We start from the raw sequence: 25,000 nt of genomic DNA, 5'->3' as shown, positions 1-25,000 counted from the left end.
ACACGTGTGTAATAAACCCCTCCACCCTCTATTTTTCACAAATACAGTTAATCCCATGTGAGCTGCCCCAAGCACTTCCCCAACAAAGTGACGATTCCTCAGAAGCAACAATCTCCCGCTCCCTTTCCTCCCTCCTCTCCTTCCTCTCACCCCTTTTTTACAACGGCAACAATAAACAGGCGAAACAAATCTTGTCTGATTCAAAATACATTTTGAAACCCCTGCAGCCTTTTTGCACCATCACAACTTCTCCCCCTCCTTTCCTTCAGATGCAGGAAAAATTCTACAAATTCAAGTTGTGAGACGTCAAAGACAATTTCAGGACGCACTACTTCTGCAGTGTTCGACCCCGTGGATCTAGTCCTGCAGTCAAGGAAGCACGGCACGTCAGGTACAGGAGGTGATAGCTGTTTAGATTTGAACATTTTCACTGAAAAATACCCAGATTAAAAAAAAGAGCAGATTGCTACTACTGAGTGAGCTGGGAATGGTTTATGTAAAAAATATATATTGGATTAATTATTAAATATCTAAGGTCTTTAGGTCTGTCTAATAATTAAAACAAACACTGAAAATGAAATATGTTTTCAATACCTGAATCTCCTGAATCTGACATTACGTCTCTCAGGGCTGCAGGTAATAATAATTCTGCCGACTATTTAAATTTAAGCAGTGAACCACTAGGTCTATAAAATGTCAAAAATAAAGTAAAAATATCCATAACAAGTCCAAAATGAAATTTTCAAACTGCTTTTTTGACCAAAAGATATTAATTTTAATATCACACAAGACGAAGAAAAGCAGCAAATTCTCGCTGGAACCAATGCATGTTAAGTCCTTGGTTTTTGATGTGGAGACAAAGTCTGACTTTCCCTGCCTTACTGAAACTTGTTATAAAAAATTCAAAACAAGTCCTTCATGCTCAATAAGTAGTATAAAAAAAGAATCGCAAGTAGTGCGCACATCCATTAAGGTTCTCTGTAGCTATTGGACTGAGACTTTGTCCCTTTGATGCAGTATAACCTTCAGATCTCTCTCCTCTCTCTCGCTTCATTCCTCTCCAACTCATATTTTCTTTATCAGTGAATAATTCCATGCATTTAAATTGTTGTCAGGTTTCTGCACATACTGAATAGTATAGCTGATAACTGCTCTCTCTGTCTTTTCTCTCCCCTAAAGCTTTTCCCTGCAATTAATCATTACACCTCTGCCTCCCTCCTTTTTACAGAGAGCCTATCATATAGATATACAGAGGGTGCACAGTCTTGAAAGACTATTGTGTGATAAAAAGCTTGTGGTAGCGGTAATGACAGGAAGAAGAGAAGGATTTCATGTTTTGCATGTACTGTACGTCTTTAACTCTCTGTGTGTGTGCACAAGGGAGCATAGAGGATCTCAACCACTTACATAATTGATGACTTTGAGCTGGAGAGAGGTTGCATCAAGGTCAAAGAGCTCACCTGAAAGAGAAAAGGGAGAGAGAGAGAGAGAGAGAGAGAGAGAGAGAGAGAGAGAGAGAGAGTGATGGGAGTAAAAACCAGAGAGGAGCAAGGGCAGATTGGCGTTAAGGAAGACGGGGGGAATGCAGAGCATGTACACTAGCGGACAGAAAGCAATCCAGGGAGGGATGCATGGAGACAGCGAGGTCGGGGAAGGGTGAACGGGAACCAGCCAACAGAGGGACTAATAATGAAGACAAGACAGGGGATCGGGGGGCTGCCTGGACTGCAGATGAAGCATGAAGGAAAGAGCTGGACAGAGAAGCAGAAAGGTGAGGCAGAGAGTGGGGGGGACTGACGCCAACTCAAATTTGCTTACAATTACCAGGAAGACAACAATGTTGATGAATGTGTGCAGGAACAGCATTAGCAAGTCCACTTCCATTATGCATGAGATTTTAAACAGTGTTTTCACACAGGGGTTGTCACACGTTGCTTGTGCCACTGACAGAGTCCATCTAAATTCAAAAAGCTTTTTATCCAGAAGGGCTTACTCCATTAACATACCTCCCCTCAAATATACCAGTGTGACTGTGTGTGTGTGATTGTGTTTGCCTCACAGTTTTGTGTTTGTATACACAAGGTGTAGGACATGTAAAATGTATGAGAGAGAGTGAAAGAGGTGGTTTATTCAATAGGCCTGCATGAATGTGTGCGTACCACAGAGTTGCAGAATGTTGTGGTCCAGTTCGCAGTAGTCCTGGTCTGAGATGTTGAAGTGCAGCAGTGCATTGTGGGACTGTATAGGAGAGGGACTGAGAGGAGGCCTCTGGTAGGACGTCTGCACAGCCTGGACTCGCGCACACGCCACTGAGGCCTGTGATGACATTCATGTGTGCAGAAACACACACACACACACACACACACACACACACACACACACAAGCATCAGAGAGAGAGAAAAGGATGAGACTAAACCCTGTGTGGTGCTTTCATCTGGTCCTCCAGAGAACATTGAAGTAATCATCACCTGTCTTACACAGGATAATGGATGCAAAACACACATTATTGCTGAGATAAAACCTTGATAATGTCTTTCTGGGAATGATGTGGACGTTAACGTTAACTTTCTTAAGAAAAGAAAATAGGCTTTCTGGATTTACATCATTTTAGTTAATTAACAAAAGAGAATGTTGTAGTTCTTGCACTGTGTGCTTAAATTCTACCTTGTTTCGGTGATGACAATTTTGTTATTTTGTGATAATTGATGCTGTTTTTATACACCATTTAGTTGTGTAATTGCTGTATGTGAGTGCAGCATCTTTCAGAAGCTAAACATCTATAAGAAATCTGACAAAACCTGTTTGTTAAATACGAAGCAAATTCTTCCAGTTAGTCAGCTCCTGTTGCTAAGCTTTACTTTAGTTCTATTTCTATTGACATTTTTGACCATGAAAGACAGAGAAAAAGGAGAACTTACGTGTTTCTCCAGCATGTTAAGATGCAGTTCATCCTGATCAGATAGTGGATTACAGCCCACCTACAACACACACAGACATGTCAGTCCAGTTCAGTTCATGAGATTGACTGTTGCAGTTTGTGCTGCCTCTGTGTTTTTGTTGTTTAATTTGTGAATTTTAAATAAAACTAAATGCATACATGTATGTTATTCAACTGCAAATATTGTAGACTGCTTTTTTTACTTTGGTTTATCAATTTATTGAAACCATAATGTCTATCCTTGAATGCAGGGACTCACCAGTAAGACAGCGATGGCCTTATTCCGCTCCTGGTTCAAGAGAGAAATGACAACAGCTAAAAGAGAGAAAGAAAGAAAGAAAGAAAGAAAGAAAAAGAAAGAAAAGCATTTATAACAATAATACATTGATCCAAACAAAACACACTCTTGGTCCATTCATCTCCTCCTTTCATTTTCTTTCCATGTCCTTGCCTCACTCTTAATCTTATTTGTTCATTCTCCATGCTCTAATACTAAATTGAAATATGCCTGAGAAATGAACATGGGGAAAAAACATCCCTAACGTCCTTGAATAACACTTCTTAACACTTTCTTCTTCATTTGTTATTCTCATCGGTGTAGTGCAGATAGCAACAGCAGAAAATGGAGAAAATAAGTTTGATCTTGGAAGTAAGTGTTGCTTCATGTGTGGACAGAAGACAAAACAACAAACAGAATGATGTGTTTACCCAACTAGCTCATATTTCTGCAACATCATTAAATGTTCCGTGGTATTTATCGATCCACAGAGTGGATGTGTACTTGAGGATATCTCCATAATTACACTACAGCCCTCATAGATATTCTCATATTTCTGTTTTTGGATAATTAAAAAAAAGTTTTTGAAGAGGAATGCAGAGTCTATTCATTGCACTCCATTCAAGTTATTTTTTCTCATCACAGACCCTCATTGCACTTATCCAATTGTATTGCCCACGCAGAACCATACCTATCTTTCGGCAATCATCATCTCTTGTTCACTACTTCTCTCCACCTCCTTTCGTTAGTTTTTTCTCTCCCCCGCTCAGACATCTCTTAGCTCCTCTGGATCACACGTGCTCATACGAGCACACACACACACACACACACACACACACACACACACACACACACACACACACACACACACACACACACACACACACACACACACACTCAGATGGTGGTATATTTGTCTGTCCGCCAGCATCATTTGCATGTGGGACGACCACACACACACACACACACACACACACACACACACACACACACACACACACACACACACACACACACACACATCTTCTCTGTGCTGGTAACGGTGCTGCAAGGCAGATTCTGTATTTCTCTGGCAGTTCGGCCGGAGGAAGGCCAACACACTGACATCGCCTCAGCTGGTCCACGATACTCCTAAAACAGAGAGACACATGTTGAGTTTGACTCATGTTTGAGAGACAATTACCTCAAGCACATCCGTTAGAGTGATAAATAGAGAGAGACAGTCAGTCAGACAATTGGGAGACAAAGAGGAAGAAGGGATTTGGAAGAAAATGGAAAACCGATAACCAGCATGACAAAAACAGACACTTTGTGCTCAATGACACGAACAAAAACATGTCTGAATAGAACTATTATTCATTAAGAAATTATATGAACTTAATACTGTACTACTGATACAGGCCAGCTGTCTTATGAGACATTTGGTTATTCTGGACTGACTACTGCCAAATGACACAAAGATGCATACACACACACACACACACACACACACACACACACACACACACACACACACACACACACACACACACACACACACACACACACACACACACACACAGTGAGGCTAGAGGTAATGGGGATATTAAAGAAGCTACAAGGCATGTGGTCACTTTTCTCCCTCCAATTCACCTGCTTATATAAGCCTGTTATCAAGACCATGGCACCCACAAACACACACACACACACACACACACACACACACACACACACACACACACACACACACACACACACACACACACACACACACAATGAACCCATTTGAGAGGCAGGAGGCCACTTTGTTTGAGCCTCATTCCCACCCACTTTACAATACATACTAGCCCATTAACTGGATCTTGACACACACACACACACACACACACACACACACACACACACACACACACACACACACACACACACACACACACATAAATGCACCAACCAACCAAAACAGCTTCCATGAACGTTTATCTTCTAAACTATTTGTTGTGGACAAGATAACTGAAGCTTTACCGCCAAACAAGCTATTGTTTGACTGCAAAAGGTAAACTCACAAATATGAAATATGTAGAATACAGTTATACAACTGTTGAAATAATAATTTTCAGTTGTAGGTAGTTTTATTTCCATCTAAAAATTGTTATCCATATTATAAAAAGGGCTATTAAGCATCCATCCATGATCTGTAACTAATCCTACTCACTGTATTAAAATCCTGCGTGCATGATTACTGGCATAACCACATAGAGGATGTACAAATGAACAAAAATCTGGACAAACGCACAGACTAACTGTCTTGAGCTCTTAAAAAGAGAGAGGAATTATTTCACACACCGTTGATCATGTAGTTCTTGTTCTCTGTCATCTACAAAATCTCTGTTAGGAGCTGTAGTTTTTCTCAATGATGGTGAACCATTTGGGACAAATGGAGCTCATAGCGGCAGTTCAGGCAGAAAAATTAAGTCATTAGCATCACCCAGATCAATTAATCATCCACTGATTTGTATGAGTGCCAAATACACGCCTACACACCCACATTTACTGTATCTTTGTGGCCTATTTAAATGTCCATCTCTTGGTCTTTGCTACTGCTGCTAACAATTTTCATTGGCACCCACTGCTCTATAAACACGACGCCTACCCCGCCGGCCTTGACCTGCATTGTTGCTGCTAACTGTTCCAAGCAGATTTGTAAAGCTTTAGTTGACCTTATACTGTTGTGATATCTTCATAAAGCACACGGTAGACATGTTAAGATAAATTATAGGTATGCCATATGTGCACAGAGAAAACTGAATTACAGTGTTTTTCATAATGCCCCAGGGTGGGTTTTTTGCTCTTTGCCGTGCCATACATTGGCTTCATGGTTGTGCAGAAAAGCTGCTTTGAACAAAGACATTGCACAAAGGTCAGCTGTATTTGTCACCATAGTAAACTGCGTGAGCTGAAACAAATGGACACTTTAAATCAATGCACCATGCAAAGATTTGGCGGCAATAGTTTGAGGGGATTTCAGACTCTGTGAGCATGTAATGGAGGGACTCCTGCTATGTGTGTGTTTGTGTGTGTGTGTGTGCATACTGTAAGTAATAATGTATGTATTTATGTGGTTTGTCCTTGTGTCCTTGCGTGTTTGAGTCTGCATAAGCATGCTTGTGTGTGAGCCCGTGTTGTGTGGCGATGAGGTGCTGGAAATGTTTTTTTGTCTGACAAACAGACAGTTTCATCTATTATGCAGTGTTGGTTTTTGCCAGAGCCTGGACAGCATTTGCAGTAGCATGCGGGGTTGTAGAGCTTCAGAGAGCACTTAAGAGAGGAGGATCGCGGCGACTCACTGAGGGACCCCGGGTGCTGTCACCTCAGCTATTAGCCCTGCGACGTGTTCGTGGGGAGAGGGATTGAAGGTGAGAAAGAAAGAGGGGGGAGATACACAGCCGGCTTAGTGCTTCTTGTGCTCCGTGGCTCTTTGGGGAGCGAGCAGGCTGAGAGGTAAAACAAAAAGGGCAATGACAGACTGATGCAGTGAGGTGGGAATGTGGATAGAATATCAGATGAAGAGAGGGAATAATGAGTAATAAGGGGCGGGGCAGTTTTAATGACAGGGCGATAGATGTGGGGGACGAGAAAAAAGTAAGCGGTGCTAAAAAAATTAGAGGATTACAGACACAGAGAAGGTCCTTGTGTGTCTTAACCTTTTGAGCCCCAAGTCCCCCCCTAGGCGGGGCAAAGACCTTCTAGCAGCCTTAGTGAGGTCTGTTCAAGTAGTCGTATGAACCCCAAATGAGTTCTAATATTTTCCAAAAAATCACTTTTATAACATATTTTGATCATAACTATGAACATCCAGCATGATACAAGCAAGATTTCCCAAAAATGCCTCCTTGAGCGGTCACTGAGTTTTTCAAACTGTATGGCCAGGGCCTTAACAACATCTCACATACTTTCTGGAAAGATTAGGACCTCAAGAATCGGAATCTGCAAAATTCATAATAAAACAAAGCATTGGGGTGATACGAAGGAGTTTCAGTCAAAAAACTGTGTTGTTCGGTTCCAAAATGGAAAAGTTATAACCTTTATGCCAAAACATGGTCGGATTGGGGCATGCTGGGTATCCATCTGTGCATAAGCTTCCGCTTAAGATGTGTGACGCGTTCTAAGAAACCTCCCCCGACAACGGAAGCCGACAGAGTCGAAAACGTAGGAGTAGGAAAAAAAACAGTCCGACCGCATTGGGATTTTTCAGGTACAAATATGCTACACACAAGGAAATCTTAAAGCTTTATTAGACTAAATAAAGATTAAACTTAACGATAAGTTACATTTTTTTCTGAGCCGATAGAACTCTTCCCATAAGGCTTTACTGTATTTCAGCAATTTAAATGAAATTAATCAACATTGTGGTTCCGGAGATCCTTTAGGTAACGTCGCTTGACTTATTCTTCTCTTTTCTTGTCCGATAATGGGCGCCGCGGGGCTTGGGGCTAAAAAGGTGAGACTCTCTCTTCAACACTCCTGTCTCCGTATTGATCGTGCGATTTGGGTTTAAACGGCTCATAATCATTCAGGTAACACCTGCTTTTAACACAGAGAAAACCGCTGTCTCCGTTTTCCCCTCTACATCTCTTACTTTTTCTATATAGTGAAACATCTGCGGCTTGCTGCATACACAATCACATACACACAAAGAGTACACACCTGATCTTTCCCTCCTGCGGCAGTTCATGTGGCGGGTCGTCAGATGACAGCCTCGAGTATCCCTCCAGCATGTAGACACATACACACTCCTGGAATAAAACACACACACAAACACACACACACAAACACACACACATTTATTTGTAATCAGATTTTAATTAATTCGATGAGTGACAATTTTCATCCGTTTGCAAAAATGTTCCTTGATTTTATGTGACGGCCGAGGCTTCTAGCTCCACCGCTCTGAATACCAACAGAAAGCTTTTAGTTTTTAGATGATAAATCATGAAAATCGCAATTATGTTGAGCTGTTTGTACAACTATAGAGTTTGTGTGTGTGTGTGTGTGTGTGTGTGTCTGTGCAAATACCGTGCTGGGGAGCAGCTCCTGTATGCTGTCTCGGAGGGCCACTCGAAGTGAGCCCGCATCAACAACCGCTGCCAGCCGCAGCAAAGCATCCTGGGGAAGGAGACAAACAGATGCCCTAATGTCGGTTTGGTTGTTTGTTTATTATCTCAATGTGTGCCTCCAAAAACCTGAGGCTTTGGCTATAGGTTTGTTATTTTTGTGGGTACAAGTTTTATGTTACAACAGCTCTTCCCCAGATAGGGAGCTTGGCAAGCTGCAAAGGCCTCTGATACAACATCTAAACTGTGTCACACACAGCAATCTGTGAGGTACAAGTGAGCTACTTAAAAATGAACTGAACTCAAACATTGTCGGGAATTGTGAGTTTTGCTCTTCAGGACACTCAATGAATGCATTTGTTTAATTTTGGCACTGTGAAAACCAAGCACTTGACAAGGAGCAAAAGTGATTCGCGGAATGAAATGGTAGCAGAAGGTCTCATGGTTCACAAATTACGTAACAGATATTTACTCTCCTCCCATTGTTACATTCTTTGAAGATTGGATAGAAGCACTTAACTTGGAGAAGAGTGGTGGTTATCGCAATTACGGCCGGCCTCTGATCAGTGTGATCAAAATCTAACAAGATCTATTCTTTTTAATCTCTTTTGACTTTGATCAAGTATACTGCCTCGTCAAAATTCACTACACGCACAAATCCCAAAGACAGACGAGCATGAAGGACCTCATCACAGCTGAAACAAACTAGAATTAAATTATTCTTCTTTCAAATAAAAGCTAAAGTATGCTTGAAATAAAGTAGTCTGTGTTAAGTGTTGTCCAATCACGCTAAGGTGTTTAAAAGACTGTTTATAGCTGTTACAATCGAGACACAGTAAATCATAAAGATGGCGATAACAGAAAGTCATGATGTTGGATGATGATGTAAAAATGCAGGACTAGTTGTTTAAAGACTGAATAAAGAGAGCTCGAGACAGAAGTCCAAACTCTTCCTGCTTTCAATCCATTTGCACACCTGGCCAATTGCTGCATAAAGTGGGCGTACTTGTCCAAATTTCGGTTTTCGGAAAGAAAAAGATTGAAAAAACTAAACAGCTCTCGCAATTTAGATGTCAGAAAGGCGTTTCAGATGCTGTTATCATCAGACGGGCACGTTGTCTGCAGCATACTAACGCCGTATAAGGGTCAATATAACTGCAAGGTGAAAGCAGTTTGTTTTCTGTCTTTGGTCGTCTCAAAGCAACTTTCTACTTTAATAAAGATGAGGCTTGGAAACAGGGAAGCAGAACAATAGGAAAACAGGAGAGCTGATCTGAGATAACAGGGGAGGTTTTATCTTAAGGATTTTACGTTTTCACCTTCCGCCAACATTAAAAACAGGTATGCAGAGCCGCAGCATCTCACAACCACAACTTTATGAATGCTCATAACATCCCATGTGACAGCTAGATAATTCATACAATGAGAATATTTACACTCTGGGTGCAGTCTACTTAAATCCCTACTAGTTCCAGTTATCACACGGCATTATTATTACATGCAAACGCAGTCGAAAGAGAGCGAGACTTCACAATCTGATCAAAGCGTAGAAAAACACGGCGGAGGCATAAACCAGCAGCTTTTTAAACTGTCTACTGGATATAAATGGAAAAGAAGACTATGATGTTTAAACTATCTTCTGTGACTGCTCGATCATGCTCTTCCAGTTGTTCTGACAAAAGCTGTTAGTCGCACAGCCGAGCCGGAAGGAAGATCCTGTTCCTTCCTGAAGGAACCGCGCAGGTACTGCGAGCTGCGTCTGCTGGGGGGCTCGATGTCCCGAGGTTGTTCATCTGTCACCCTCTACTTCATTCTTAATGTACTCCTCTTTTTGACAGCCTCCCTCTAACCCTTTCTCCCCAGTCTCTCACTCACGTTCAGTCTCGTGTTTGAGTGAGAGCAAGCATAGAAGACAAGAGAATGGCTGGCGGAGGAGAAGTCGTTAGTAGGCGGATGAGGAGGGTCAAGGAGGGAGTGAGGAAAAGAGGCAGATGGGGAGTTTTGGCATGCCTGAGCGCTCAGTGTTGGTTATTACATATGATTGGATATGATTAAATGCGATTAGCGTTGATCACTCAATCAGTCTGCCAGAGTGCTGTCGTAATGAAGTTGGAGATCTGCCAGTGTGTGTGTGTGTGTTAGAGTGAGAAATAAGAAATCATTTTCTGCAGACTTTGAAATGCTCATGCAAATCCTGACAAGTAATGTTTGATCAAAAGTAGAACTGAACAGCAGAAACACAACAAATTTCTCTGGCTCCCTTCCCTGCTGTCAAGAACTCGCCGAGGATAGACACTGGAACCTGTAATCCTTTGTGTGTGTGTGTGTGTGTGTGTGTGTGTGTGTGTGTGTGTGTGTGTGTGTGTGTGTGTGTGTGTGTGTGTGTGTGTGAATATAATGTATGCCTTGGTAAATGTCAAACTCTTTCTTCTGACCTTTCACAATCATTTCATGCCATAAACCACAAACCATCTGTTATATTAATTTTCCTGCTTCTCCACATATCCCACACACACACACACACACACACACACACACACACACACACACACACACACACACACACACACAACTATTCTTATTCGTAAAACTTTCCTTTAATTTGATTAATTAGATTTTTTTTGTACCATTTTATATTTATATTTTCTAAGTCACTTCCATTGTGTTGGCGTCACGTACTGCCTTTTGGGAACTGAAGATAAAAGTCTTGTTTTTTAATTGAACAAGGCACTTTTACAGCTGACTCGAGGGGGATTTGAAGAGTCACTGAACCTCTCGACAAGAAGAATTAGAAAATGTAATCCTTCAATGAATTCAAAACTGAAGCATGTCAGCCTCTAAATTTTGAATGAAAACCGCAATTTGATTTCATGACACTAACACCGTTTTTTTTTTTCTTCAATTGATTTGATTTTGGGCAAAGCTTTTATCTAAATTAAGTTGAAAATACTACTACAGAGTGCATTTTTAATACGAGAGACGTTAAATCTCATAATGTGAAGGGCCATTATGATAATGGTTTATATGTATTATTTTAATTTATTTATATTTATTTAATTTTAGAAATACTCTAATAGATCCCATATCCATTACTGTCATTCATAATTTGTGACAGCGATGCCCTCATCTGAAGCAGGATGTATTGTCCTCCAGTTTCTGAGTATGGAACAGTATGAATAATCACAATTTAACTGTTATGTTTCTGTAAATGTCCCACTAAACACATACAGTGAACGATGACCCTTTTAGGGCTGTTCATATTTAACCATTAACAATAGTAATATTGACTCAGTTAAAATGAATAAATAAAACATAAAAAGGCTGAAGGGAGAACAGCTGGTCCACCACCTCAGTCGAAGTTGTTAGGAAGTTGGCAGGTTGCAGGCATGGATGGATAAAGAGAATTAGATACAGTGTTGGAGGTGCTGCCACGTTCATTCCTATGTAATCCAACTTTCAAGTAAAGAATTCAGATTAAAAATAAATAAATCTTCCGCATTAAGGGGCCCGTAGAGCTGCGCACCAGCGTTTCCTTTAACCCCACCTCCTAGGCCTCGGTCCAGCCTTGTTATCGAGCTCATGAACATAAATGAAGGAAGGAAAACTCTGAATTTGGCTATTAGTGCATTCTACAACTTTTAGGACCCAATCATTTAAATAAGGGTTAACATGTTTGTACTGGAAAATTGATTTACCTAAAAAAAGTGATCGACTAAGTTACAGACATGTCTTTCTGAATGCTTGTCTTTAGGGAAAATCTTTTTGGTCCCCATGGCATCACATAACGGACATGGAAATTGTAGTTCCACTGGTTGGCCTCTAGATGAAGAATTTGCTTCTAAGCACCGGCACTTTTCCTGCAGGTGACCGACAAGCAAGACACAGAAACTTTGCTTGAATCTAGAGGAGTTGTAGCATTTATTTATAAACTATACACACACTGCACTGCTACATTCACAGCTGTAAAGTCACTGCTAACTTCATGCTAAACACACATGCTTTCTTTCCCAACCAGACACTCGCTAATGTTACACCTGGCTTGCTTCTCACAATATATTGGCACAATACATGTATACACATACACACAACTGACAACCTCACAGCTACTGGTAAAGTGGCTGCATGTTTCCACGACCATGCACGCAACATCGTGGCTGCTTACTGTCCCTGGCGGATGAACTGGGGACATCAGTTGCCTGTTTAGCGTGCACACCGCAGCTGGCAATAAATTAATTTAACCTATTTGTGCATCATTGCATCTGGGCCGCTTGTTAGGCACTTCAACCGCAGCATCGCTGCACGCAAGGCACTAATCTTGTTGATCAGAGGTTAATGATTGGTTAACGAGGGTCTGCTATTCAAAAACAGTATCCCAAGGGCTTTGTCTGTCTCCCACTTTCACTCTTGTTTATCTCCTCCACCCCTCCTCCACACCTCTCTCATTTTCCTTCCTGCATCTTTGAACCTGAACTTTTCACCAACGTCCTCCGGTTGTCTTTATATGCAGCCTTTCTAATCACTTGGAGCGCGCTGACATTTGAAGGGCACCTGTGATCAGCATAAATAAACTCTGAATCCTTTCTTTCTTTATCTTTATCAGATGTCCTCTAATGCAAACACATGTTTCATAGGCGGTTCTGTTTACCATCTGATAGTTTGTGTATCACAATCCTTATACAAAACTGTAATCTAAAAATTATATTTTTAATCATTGATTAATCTCCCTCCTCCGATGTATTACTCACAATTTCTCTTTCCCTGAATGTGTGAATCACCCGATGTTGGCCTCTAAACCAACCTGCTCCCTCAATCAACTCCCAGCTCAACCTTTTAAAGCTGTCTGGCCATATCTGGGACTAACTATGCTGAATATTCGTATATAGTAAAGTTACTACATAGTAAAATAGCATTTTAATAGTACTTTTCTATTCTTTATGACCACTCAATGCACATTACATAACAAGCCAGCATTCACACACACACACACACACACACACACACACACACACACACACACACACACACACACACACACACACACACACACACACACACATACTCACACATACTCACACACTGGTAGCAATTTGGGGTTCAGTATCTTGCCCAAGGAAAAACTGCTTTTGACACCAGATCCCTGTATAGTCCTAGACTGACTGGAAAATCATTTTTTCTTTTCTGGCCTGTCTTTCTGGTGCGGGCTAAGTTTTTCTTATCCTTTCACCTTAACTTTCAGTCGCTTTGATTACTTCAGGGCTTGTACCTGTTATCTGTACTATTAGTCTCAATATATTTTCTTTATTCTCTATCATACCGTTGACTAATATTTGTACCTAAGAGCCGGTTTTTAATTGTAGGCTAAAAGGCCCATAGAGCTTGAAGTGTGTACTCTTCTCGTGCAAGAGCTGCGCTCAATTTGCTCTTCAAGAGGACACTTAAGCCTTAATCATCTGAGTGAAGCTGCTCTGCAGATGGTGTAAAAAGCCAATAATCTAGTGGTCAGCCCACAGGTATGATGGTATGGAAATGAGGTTATAGAGAAGAAGGACTTGAAAAATGCCAACCTTCTAATAAATATAGGTAAGGAAAAAAATCCTCATTCAATCTTTTTCCTGAACTGCAGCAGTCATATCTCAGATTTAATAGAGAGGCCGGCAGACATAACTCCAGGAGGACAACTCTTAATTAGGGCTACATGGACATAGCTGCTCGCAGGATAAAGCCAAATCAGCTCTGTATAATGTCGATATAATTTCCTACTGAGCAGAACTAGGCCAGATCATATTTGTATTTCTAAGTTTTTTTTCCACTGCTTTGGCTGCCTGGTGAGCAGATTTGATGATTTTTAGATACAGAAAAATGCGTACTATATTGTTTGGAGTTGTACTTCTATATGAGCGACAACTCATTTTATTGCCTGATTTGTACATATTTAAATATGTTATAGGATTTCAAGCTGATTAAAACAAGCTGATTTCCCACAGGTATTTGACCCAGCTCTGCTAGTACGCTAATGTTTGATGTATTTTTACTCGCTAATGGTGGAAGCATAATTACACAAGTAGTTGTACAGTTGTATTTCGTTGGGCGGGATCTACTCTCTGAGAGGCTCTTCATACAAATGTCAGCAGGAAGCAGATTTGAGCCCCTGAGGACACACCAGAGAGATCGGGAATACAATAATAATAATATTAATACAGCTTTTTATATAGCACAATTCATGCATAAAATGCAACACAAAGTTCTTCACATAAATACAGATTATCATAAGATTAATGATGAAACTATAAAAAATAGGAATGCAGGCGAGTGGTGAATGTGGGCAGTGTCAAGTGGGGTCAACGACCACACACTGGAAACCAAAGTGGAACTCCAAATGTCTTATTTGCCGCTTTGCTTCCACAGACTGGAAGTGAACGGGAGGAGGATAATCGGCAATGTTAATGTCTGCATGTATGAGCGTGTCCGACATAAGATAAAACAACCTCCAGGTAAAAACATTTCAGGAAAAAAGCATTGATAAAAAGATGTGTCTTTAGATTTTTGCAACAGTGTCAACAGATTTAGTGCCCCTCAGACCTTCAGGCAGACTGCTCCAAATATTTGGGGCATAATTAACAAAGGCTGCATCTCAAGAGGATAGAGTTCGGGGATCTAAGGGACCTAGCAGGCACATATTCTTAACCATGTTAGACAGATAAGATGGGCCAAAGCTATTCAACAATATGAAAAAACAATGGAAGAATTTAAAAAAGAATGCTGTGACAGACAGGTAACAAACGTACGGTTTGTTTGGGCTTGCGAGAAAGCCGTCAAACGAAACATGGTGCGGGAAAATCAAACAAACTGAAATGGTCAGTGTAGTTCGTTTGTGGCGTGACAATCCAACCGCATGATTTCAGCATGATATCAGCATGATATCCAAAGCTAAACTACGAGTAAATCCATCTGTTAATTGGGAAATCTGTTCAGGAAGAGATCTTATTGTTCTTTATGAAGCCATTTATTGAATTATTTATGCAAATCAACTCGTATGCATGTCAGCGCAGGTATTTACCTGAATAACAGGTCAAAAGCTGTGAAACCTGCTAGGCTTGAATCTAACTGTGTGGAGCCACTTTGTCAGTTCCCTCAACTGGATGGATGGAGTTCGCTCAAGTCAAGTCAAATCTCAAATTTGTCTCAGAAGAGAGAGATAAATAATAAATCATAATTTGGAGAAACAAAATGAAGATACATCAAGAGTATGGATCTCAGTTTGTCCCACAACAGACAACTGAAGTTTCTTAGGTAAATGAATCTTCAATCTCGAAATCCTACATCATATCATTAAAAAAAACTCCCTGTTTTCTGATCTGTTCCTGTTTATTTGATAATTCTGATGAATGGCCTTTCCAGAGATTGTAAGTGCCCGTAGTTTCTTTGGATCTGAGGTTGCTCAGCCAATGTGAGATGCATTACTTAGAGGCTGTGTTCTTGGAAAACTAGCAATGACAGATGGAATTAAATCCAACACTATTTATTGTGCTTGTGCACTCCCATCCGTGCATCAAAACTGTACTCATTATCAAAGTAAATATAATCTATTTACTTCCTACTGACCCTCTGCCATCAATAAAAAGCAGCAGCACAGTCACATGACATTTATTTATTTGTAAAGGACACACAAACCCTTTGATTTTTTCTATAACTGAAGAAGTTATTACACGAAAAACAACTCATCTCAGTGAACACAATCAAAGTGTTCCTGCAAATTATTCTATGGTGATATCAACATGCACCTGTATTGGGAAAATCTTCAAAAGCTGGTTCAAGATTCTACTAGATGTCAGCTGTGGGTACATTGCCTTATTATTTAGTATGGGAAGCACAGGATAAAAGTTATATTCTACAGTGTTGCACAGCATAATTGAATACTCCAATTATGGCATTCAACGGTCTGTTATTTTTTTATAGCATATTTTAATAATAGATGCTACGGACTCTGATCTCTGGTAAAACATGACACTCCCCATCAAAACATCAATGTAGTGTTGCGTCTAATAGATTACAACGTCTACAATAAGGCTTTTGTTCTCATTGCAATGGCATGTTGCCTATTTGTAACTATTTTACAAAATATTCACAGTGCAAAACACCTTTACATGACTTTGTGCCTGAGTACACTCAGAACTGTATGGAAGAGAACACATTCATTTGAGAATCACATTTTAGATAAGCCAGATAACTAACATTCTAAATCAGCCACATTAGATAAAGAGCAAGCTTAGCTAAAGACTCGACCGGGAGGATTAGTTTAAGGAGCTAAATGGAGCCTTTAGGCCAGCTCCCGTATTTCTTATCTGCTGCATTGTTCACAGAGTAGTCTGACACTGTGAATCAAGCCAATCTGCAATTCAAGGGGTTTACTGTTCGACCTTGATATAACAGCAAGAGGATGAAGGGTAAAGGCATCCTACTTGCCACACGATGAAAGGCATCCTCCCTCATGCCGATAGATCTTTATGTAAAACCAGCTATTTACATGCTCTAAAGAGCCCCTTGGTGTATTTCAGCAAATCACTAGCTTGCTCACTCCCTCACCTGCGACGTATTTAACGGTGGATGCTTATGTCGACAAGGGACGACTCATTAACATTTGAGTTAAATGAATTACTGATGCGGATTGATTTTTGTCAGTTTGCCAGTCGCTGAAGAAAAAGAGGAGTGAAATGACTGCTTTAGAAAAAGACAGAAATAATCAGGGACACACACACACACACACACACACACACACACACACACACACACACACACACACACACACACCATGGTCAGGCGGAGGCTGGTAGTGTTGCAGTGGGTCCTGGTTGTTATTCCAACAGAGCCTGGTCTCCAGTAGCATCACTAACATACTGGAGACACATGCACTGTAGAATACAGCCAAGCCATGATGATGGGCTCCGCCATGGACCTACACACACACAAACACACACACACACACACACACACACACACACACACACACACACACACACACACACACACACACAAAGAAGTAGATGAAGGACTGGAGGTGTAAAACAATAACATGATGCTGCTATGGCGCTAATAAGGCTGCTCGAAGAACAGAAGAAAAGCTGCATCACAGTCCTAATTAACCAACCTGTCTGTGTGTGTGTGTGTGTGTGTGTAGTAAATAGAGTTTTGAGTGAAATCTATTGAACTGAGACCAGCCAACAGCCCGCACTTAATAAATATTTCCTCAGCATGACTCCAGGGCGGTGGATGATACACAGCAGAATGAGAAACAGAGGTTCAGACCTGACAGAACAAGTTGATAGGTAGGAACTGACAGACGAAACCAGGGAACCTGATCCCATGAAGACAGAAAACTGCTCACTGATGAAATTCACACTTGGATCAGAGGAGAGACAAGCGTTTGGAGAGGCCAAGAAACCCAGAAACAACAGTGAGCCGTCTCTGCTGTATTTTTGATCAGTGTAAATCCAACCTGTGCTTGTGTTTCCAAATGTTTTATCTAGGGACCCACTTTGAGTCTATAAATCGTTTTCCTCTCATCCATAAAACAAACAGAATGTTCATTTGCCTTTATTATTAGATTCAACGTTATAATTAGGCTATGATTATCAGAACAATATGAACAATCAGAATCTAATGTGGACCAAAGGTGAACCGCAGATTTCAATGTTAAATAAATGACAAAAAAAATCTTTATTTGGCGACCCTAATAAAATCTCCTCCAACTCATCTTTGGTGTTTAAGAATGACTGCTATAATATATAACAGATCTACAATAAAAAAATCAACCATTCATATCACACTTTTTGTTTGTCTCATTAGGGCGTCTTGCCTTTATCAAAGCTCTTTGCCAAATTACATATGAGCTCATCTATAACCAATCCAACAACATTGATTTGATGCAATAACACTTGACGGGAATATTCTGGCAGTAATGAATGCCGCAAATTCTCTAAGGCTATTTTGGCATCTCTAGAGAGAACTGCTCTCATCTGGTCTCATCAGTCTCATATTTAATTAAAGAAGAAAAAGACAGAAAGAAATAAAGAAATAACAAGCACAGCAGATTTATAAACTGAGGTTGTCTTTGCAAAACCAGGTTACTACTTTCTCTTTGTGGTATTTGTGTAGAATACCAATATATTGAGTTCTGTAATTTTACTTTTATATGCAAGTTTATGTGCAAAATATGCAAATGTAATGCATGCAGAAAGGATGTATGTTATGTAAAACAGACAAACTGGTTAACTGGTTTCTGCTTCTTGACGCCCTGCTTAGATTAATTCTTGAGTATTCTACTTTGTTCAATCTTTTTTAAATGAATGTGTCATTTTATAAAGCCGTGTGTTTCTGCTCTGACGTGTCTTGATGCATTTGCATCTTATGTAAAGTGCTTTAAATTGCCATGTTTTTGAAAGGTATATTTGCCTTGCTTTGCCTTTGTTGGCGTTTTTAAATTAAAATTCAGCCTTTGACTTATTGTAGTGCAACAGAGGAGTGTTGTCAACGAATGGTGTTCTCGGTTTGTTATAATGTCCTGCTTTATTATTATATTTATTATTATTAGAATACTTATGTACATGGCTGACAAGATACACTGCACAACATACTCCATTGGTGGCATAAACATGATAAATGCATTGATGGTGCAAAACGATGACTTATGTTAAGTTCTTGTTATTTGTTTCTCTTCATTGTTCTTTTGTTTTTAAGGTGGAAAAATAATGGTCTAAGCTTCCATAATGCGTTAGTGGATGACATCCAAATTTGCACCATACACAGCCATGACAAATGTACCATTAGCAGTGCCTGTTTGCACTGTAACCATGGAAACAGTCGAAATATTACTGAAATGCTTGTGATAGTGGAAGAAACCCCTAAACGATAGTTATAAGAGAGATACTGATAGCCCTGTTAAGTGTAAGTCATGCTGGATTTAACAGTATGTGTTCAGATTTAGATCATATTATATTACATATTAATGCACTACCTTTTAATGATATCTCAGTCTCGTCTCTGTGATGCAGTAAAATCAGAACCACATTGTCTCATTTAAATGGCTCTGATTGTCATCAGTTCCCAAAGCCTCCTCTCAAATGTCAACAACTGCCAATCAGGGCTGCTCTAAATATCATGGTCGCTCAAAAACTACCTTTTGAGAATGCAACAGATGTGCCGAGTATGATGCATAACAAATGCACAAATGCACATTTGTTGGAGACAATGATACCAGCGCTCCTCTCCTTTCTCTCTTTCCAATGGCACTGCTGTAAGGAGCTATTCAAAGCTCAGGGCAGGAACGAGAGTGATGGGAGTGCACAGGAGAAAAACACCACTTCTTTCTCATTCACACCAGCTCTGGCTGGGAGGCCACAATAATGGTCTACATTCTCCATCCCTTCCTTTTTTCATCAACCTTTCCCTCATCTGGAGCTGATTCATACACTTTGTCACTCTGTTCCCTCTAGTGTTTTGCATAGTCTCGCTATTCACATTTCCTACCCACTCCCGTTTCCTCTGTCACTTTTTCACCTGTCTCCTTCTCCATTTGTCCCTCACATCCCATTATGCTCCCCCTCCCCTCTACTGCAGGTGTTTGACAGTCATACTGTCGTCATATGGCGGTCGTTCTATTTTAATCTGACTCTTCTGTTCAGGAACAGACACCCACATGGTGTCTTCTCTTGGCTCCATTTCACTTTTCTATCTATCTCAGAATCATAATCAGAACGTGTTATTTCTAAGTACGTTACACATACAAATAATTTGACCTGGTGAAAAGTGCATAACAATAAACAAACAAAAATCTATCTATCTATCTATCTATCTATCTATCTATCTATCTATCTATCTATCTATCTATCTATCTATCCATCTCTCTCCATCCATCCATCTATCTATCTTCAACTATCTATCTATCCATCCATCCCTCTCTCTCCATCCATCCATCCATCCATCCATTCCTCTCTCTCTCTATCCATCCAGCCATCCAGTATTCAGTCCTCATATTCATCCGGCTCCACACATGACATGTGACCTCTGTCTTTAACCCACCTGCAGCCTTTATGAGCTTTGGGCTGCTGTGAAGCGCCCGCGGAGCAGCTTAGGGTTCAGTGCCTCGCTTCGGGAGACTTCAACATGCAGAGGACCCGCTGTACCGACTGAGCTACAAGAATCTTTGTAAAAACGATCAGACAAGGAGACGATGTTGCTGCCTAGGAAACTGCATACTGGACAACCAAATCGTCATGGATACAGATATTTCAGTTGCCATGCAGTTCAAATGCAGCACTGTATAATATAATAATAATAATAATGGCTCCGGCTCCACTGGTTTTACACATACATCCTTTTGATGGTGCGGTAACACTTTATTTTACAGCTCCGTAATTTACAAATAATGTCTTAAATATTTGTTTGTTTAATTTGAGACTGTCCTCCCGACAATGACAGCTTACGTTTTTACGGGTGCCCGAAAAACAAACAAAAAAACAATGTTTATGGTCAACAAACCCCCGAGCAGCTATAGTAATTGTGACGCAAGCAAATGAGGAAGTAAGGTGATGTCATTATGGAGCGAAGAAGCGAGCTTAACTAAGTACAACGTTCTTTGAACTCAAACCGTTGTCTTTCCCTAAACCAAACCAAGTTGTGTTTATGCCTAAACCAAACCGTAACTACAGGGTTGACAACATAAAGCACATTATAACTGAAAGTGTACCAATTGAACACTCTTCATAGTCAATAACACATGATCAAGTCCTGCCAGTTGCATTTTTCTTTTTCTTCTTGTAAATCATAGGCTGGCACCTGTAAAGCAAAGTGGTGCAGATGTTGCTGAAGTACAAAAACAAATTTGCATGATTTTTGTTTTATAATTGGTGTTGCAGAACCTTAGCTGTTGTTGTCTCTGTTTTTGTGTTTTCTGCAGCTTGCACAAGCTGTATCTGTACAGCAACTGGTTGTTGAAATCAATCATGTCTGAAAATAGTCATGGGCCCAGAAAATGTTAAAGTTGTTGCAGACTGAATCTTATCTCACATCACTCACGGCTAAATGCAGAGCTTCAAAGCCACTAGAAGCCACCCATGGGAGTCAGTTAGCAACAAGTAAAACTGGGCTCAGGCTAGAGGAATTTTTAAATCCTACCCGACAATGGGAAAAGGTATTTTTCGGCCCAAGGACATCATGTGGCGAACTCGCAAATTTAAATCCACTGTATGGTTTCAAAGCCTGGCGCTCTTTACTCGATCTCTCTCACGTGATCTCATGGGGAAGCAGAAGTTGACAAAACGAATACTGACGTTGCGCTGCAACTTCCTGTCGCAATGCAACTTCCTGTCGCAATGCTTTGCAGTGAGGAAAAACCGAAGCAGAAGGCTAAACGAGTCTGGATGAGAAAATGGCTGGGGAGACGCGGTCAACAGGGGTTGGTCTATTCTTCGGCGAGAACCGGAGGGAAGTTTTAATATCTGTCAACAATAGTATGCGGCGGTGTAGCTGTTGAGCCTCGAGGGCGAGAACGTTGCTTGGAAACACACATCTGCTTCGGCTGGTCTCTCTCATTGGCTATTATAGTCCCATGAGGAAAGTGACGTCATAACCCAGAGTTGACTTCCTAAATATAAAACATGTTTGAAATTATCTGGACAGTCCGGATGAGGTTTAAGACTGGATCTTAAAACCCTGAACATTTCCAGATAATCCAATGGGCCAAGCATCGGTACCAAACAAATCCCCGGACCGAATTTCCCCTCTGATTGTCTTTAAGGGTGAATCAGGGTGTCCCAAAACCTCTGCAGTCCCGTTTTAGACAGTTTCCTCTGAACCCTCCCTTAACTTTAAGGTGGGAAGACTAGAAGTAAAACAGCTGTTCTTTAATAACAGACCCGCTGAGAGCTGAGTAATACATATGAAAGTATAGATACTCAATGGTATTGAAAGAAAAGGGAGCAAAGCCATCATCACTGTTGCTATTAATACATCAAAATCTGAGAGCCAGCCAATGTATGCAATAAAGCCTCAGTGTGTTCACAATGACCTGCCAGCTACATCAAAACTGGAGCCAAAGAAATTAGGGTTCTCTGCACCGGGGAGAAATCTGGAAACAAATCTACCAAATCAAACATCTATTGAACTACACTGTGTTGAACTACACAGTGATTAACACTGTCAACTTTATCTTGTAGGCCTGTTTATTGTCTTTATTTTCCATTATTTACTGACAACCAAATCTCCTGTAGCTCTCTATAATGGCTGCCAGGAGATTTAAGACGCATCTGTAAATGTTCCCTCCTTCTTTGTCTGTCTTTCGCTCCTATAATCGTCAAACACTGAGAGCTCAGAGCGTTTATTCTCTGGACACGAAATAGGAAGTCAGTAATATCTACACACAGACACACACACACACACACACACGCTGAAACACAGGAAGGAGAGAGGTGTATTCCTGACGCTCACATGTTCACACATTTGTTATTTTAACCACGGAGCCTTTCACCCACCTCTAGCCTCCTGCTAAGCACGTCACTGTGTGAACGGCCGTGTGTGCTTGTGTATGTGGGATCCCACTTCAAAGTGTACACCTGGGCAGCTATTACACATGAATGCAGCAAATTTAAAATGAAAATGAATTTGATTGAATTATAAACACAGTGTGATTAATAAACACACATACACACATAAAAGGATATATGCACAGGTGCAAGCTCACAAATACGATTTTAATGATTGAATGACGAGCAAAACATGACATATTTCAAAGAACACACACACACGCCTAAGCAAGCACATACTGTCCAAGGTGATTTGATTTAAATGTTTTGTTGTACTGTATTGCAGTCTTAATGACATACAGAGGCTTTGTGTATGTGTGTGTGCACTCTGTTTTTGCATGTGTGTGTGTGTGGGTGCATTATGCCATTGTTTAGGGGTAGAATACATTTCCTGTTAAAAATTCCAGGATGGACTCCCCTTAGGGAGCTTCCCTGTTTATCTTTTCAAGAACACGCACGCGCGCACACACACACACATGCAGGGCAACACAATGCCTCAGTCTCCTGATGTTACCTCTAAGTCTCCTTGACATTTAACTCACCTCTCCTTTCCCTGTTTTCCTCCCTCACCCGCCTCTCCCTCTGTGCGTCCCTCTCCATCTTTTCTTTTACTGGGTCATCTCATGTCCCTTTACTCGCTCCTCTCCTTTCCCATGACCTCTTTTCCTCTTCTGTGTCTTTCGCCTTTCAAAACTCGTAGGTCAGTGTGTGTGTGTGTGTGTGTGTGTGTGTGTGTGTGTGTGTGTGTGTGTATGTGTGTGTTTGAATGTGTGGCGGAGTGCACGAGTACTGAATGCACACAGCTTCAAGCTATGGGAGGGAACCTCAAATCTCGAAAATAAAACGCCTTCTGTGATCCTCAAAACTGTATATATAAATATTTTAAAGATTAATGTCTTTCTGTTCTAGTTTTCAAACAGGGTTAGTCACCCAAAAACATTATTTTGATAAATGCGATACAGAAACTGCTATGGTATCGGAGGAAAACTGAAATAAACAGAAGTGACATTTGATGAGATTTTACCAGTGCAAAAATGGATTTTGGTTTACTCATGAATACGGAAACCAAAAACCTTTTATATGATTGCCCATAACTGATGAGTGTGAAGGTGTATTTGAGTTGTTGACGGGAAGTGTTCACGGGAAGGATGGGGGAGTCGAGGAGTTCTTTCCTGTTCATATGAGTCATAAATCTTTGCTCCCCTCCTGTATGCTTGCGTGTGTGTCCTGCGGCACAAAAGTGTAGGCGGAAAAGAGAAACTGAAAACAGAGCTGGTGGTTTGAGGTGTGAACATGTTAGAGGAGTGAGAATGGGAAAGTAAACTGAGGTGTTGACACATTGACTATCAGCGTCCTTACCAGGGGACAAAGTCATCACTTCACTCAGGTTGTCAACCACAACACCTAATTTTTAAGGATAAAAACGGTTCGGTATCACTGTTGTGTTTGTTAGTCCTATACACTGGACAACAGACACATTGATACCTGCAGGCAATTCAGTGGTGCTGTAACAGTTAGTCAATTAATATATTACATTTAATCTGCTGCTATTTTGATGATAAATAAATCCTTTTCAACATTTTTTAAGGACAAATGTCAAACATTCTCCTGAGTGAAATATCTCCTTAGGCACTAAATGCTCCAACATGCTCCCAGTTGGAGTACTCTGGGGTTTTTAGAGATTTTTCACTGAAAACAGCTGGAATACGTCACTATTGATGAAAGTGAACTAAAACAAGCTGTGAGTCGGACAGCGAAACAATGAAGAGATAATTACAAAGCATTATAAAGCACAATTCTCTGGAGGCTCATCGCTATGAGTGGACCCCTTTCACATTGTTTTAACGTTGCCATTCGAGTTATACAAATATAGATTGTAGCAGCTTTAGGTTTCGGTCTGTTGGTTTGACAAAACAAAAATGCTGTTGAATGTAAAGAAACAGAATTTTAAAAATTTCAGAATTTTGTTGTCAATCTATACTTCCAAGTCACTATTGTTCTTCGTATAAAACGTAAAGAATAGAAATGTGCCATTTTTTTGTCTTGTTGAGACACTCTTACTTTTGGTGAGATGAAATACACAGTGCATTGTTTCAGAGAGTATGATTCAGGACAATA

The 25,000-nt window shown here is 40.6% G+C and overlaps 1 protein-coding gene across 1 annotated transcript in view; it reads right to left on the bottom strand.

Annotated features, from left to right (window-relative positions):
• The window catches only part of pde2a (phosphodiesterase 2A), a gene marked incomplete at its 5' end in the record, with an annotated part of 127,395 nt that overhangs the window by 16,165 nt on the left and 86,230 nt on the right, over positions 1-25,000 (bottom strand). The window contains 7 exons of the mRNA XM_079225141.1: positions 1,408-1,460; positions 2,160-2,316; positions 2,920-2,979; positions 3,199-3,254; positions 4,238-4,347; positions 7,900-7,988; positions 8,269-8,358. Coding sequence (XP_079081267.1) covers positions 1,408-1,460; positions 2,160-2,316; positions 2,920-2,979; positions 3,199-3,254; positions 4,238-4,347; positions 7,900-7,988; positions 8,269-8,358 — 615 coding nt within the window. The remainder of the gene's footprint in view (positions 1-1,407; positions 1,461-2,159; positions 2,317-2,919; positions 2,980-3,198; positions 3,255-4,237; positions 4,348-7,899; positions 7,989-8,268; positions 8,359-25,000) is intronic.

Source organism: Taurulus bubalis (assembly GCF_910589615.1).
Source record: "Taurulus bubalis genome assembly, chromosome: 10".
In the NCBI taxonomy this organism is placed as follows: Eukaryota; Metazoa; Chordata; class Actinopteri; order Perciformes; family Cottidae; genus Taurulus; species Taurulus bubalis.
The sequence above is the reverse complement of the archived record's forward strand: the minus strand, read 5'-3'. Positions and strand labels throughout refer to the sequence as shown.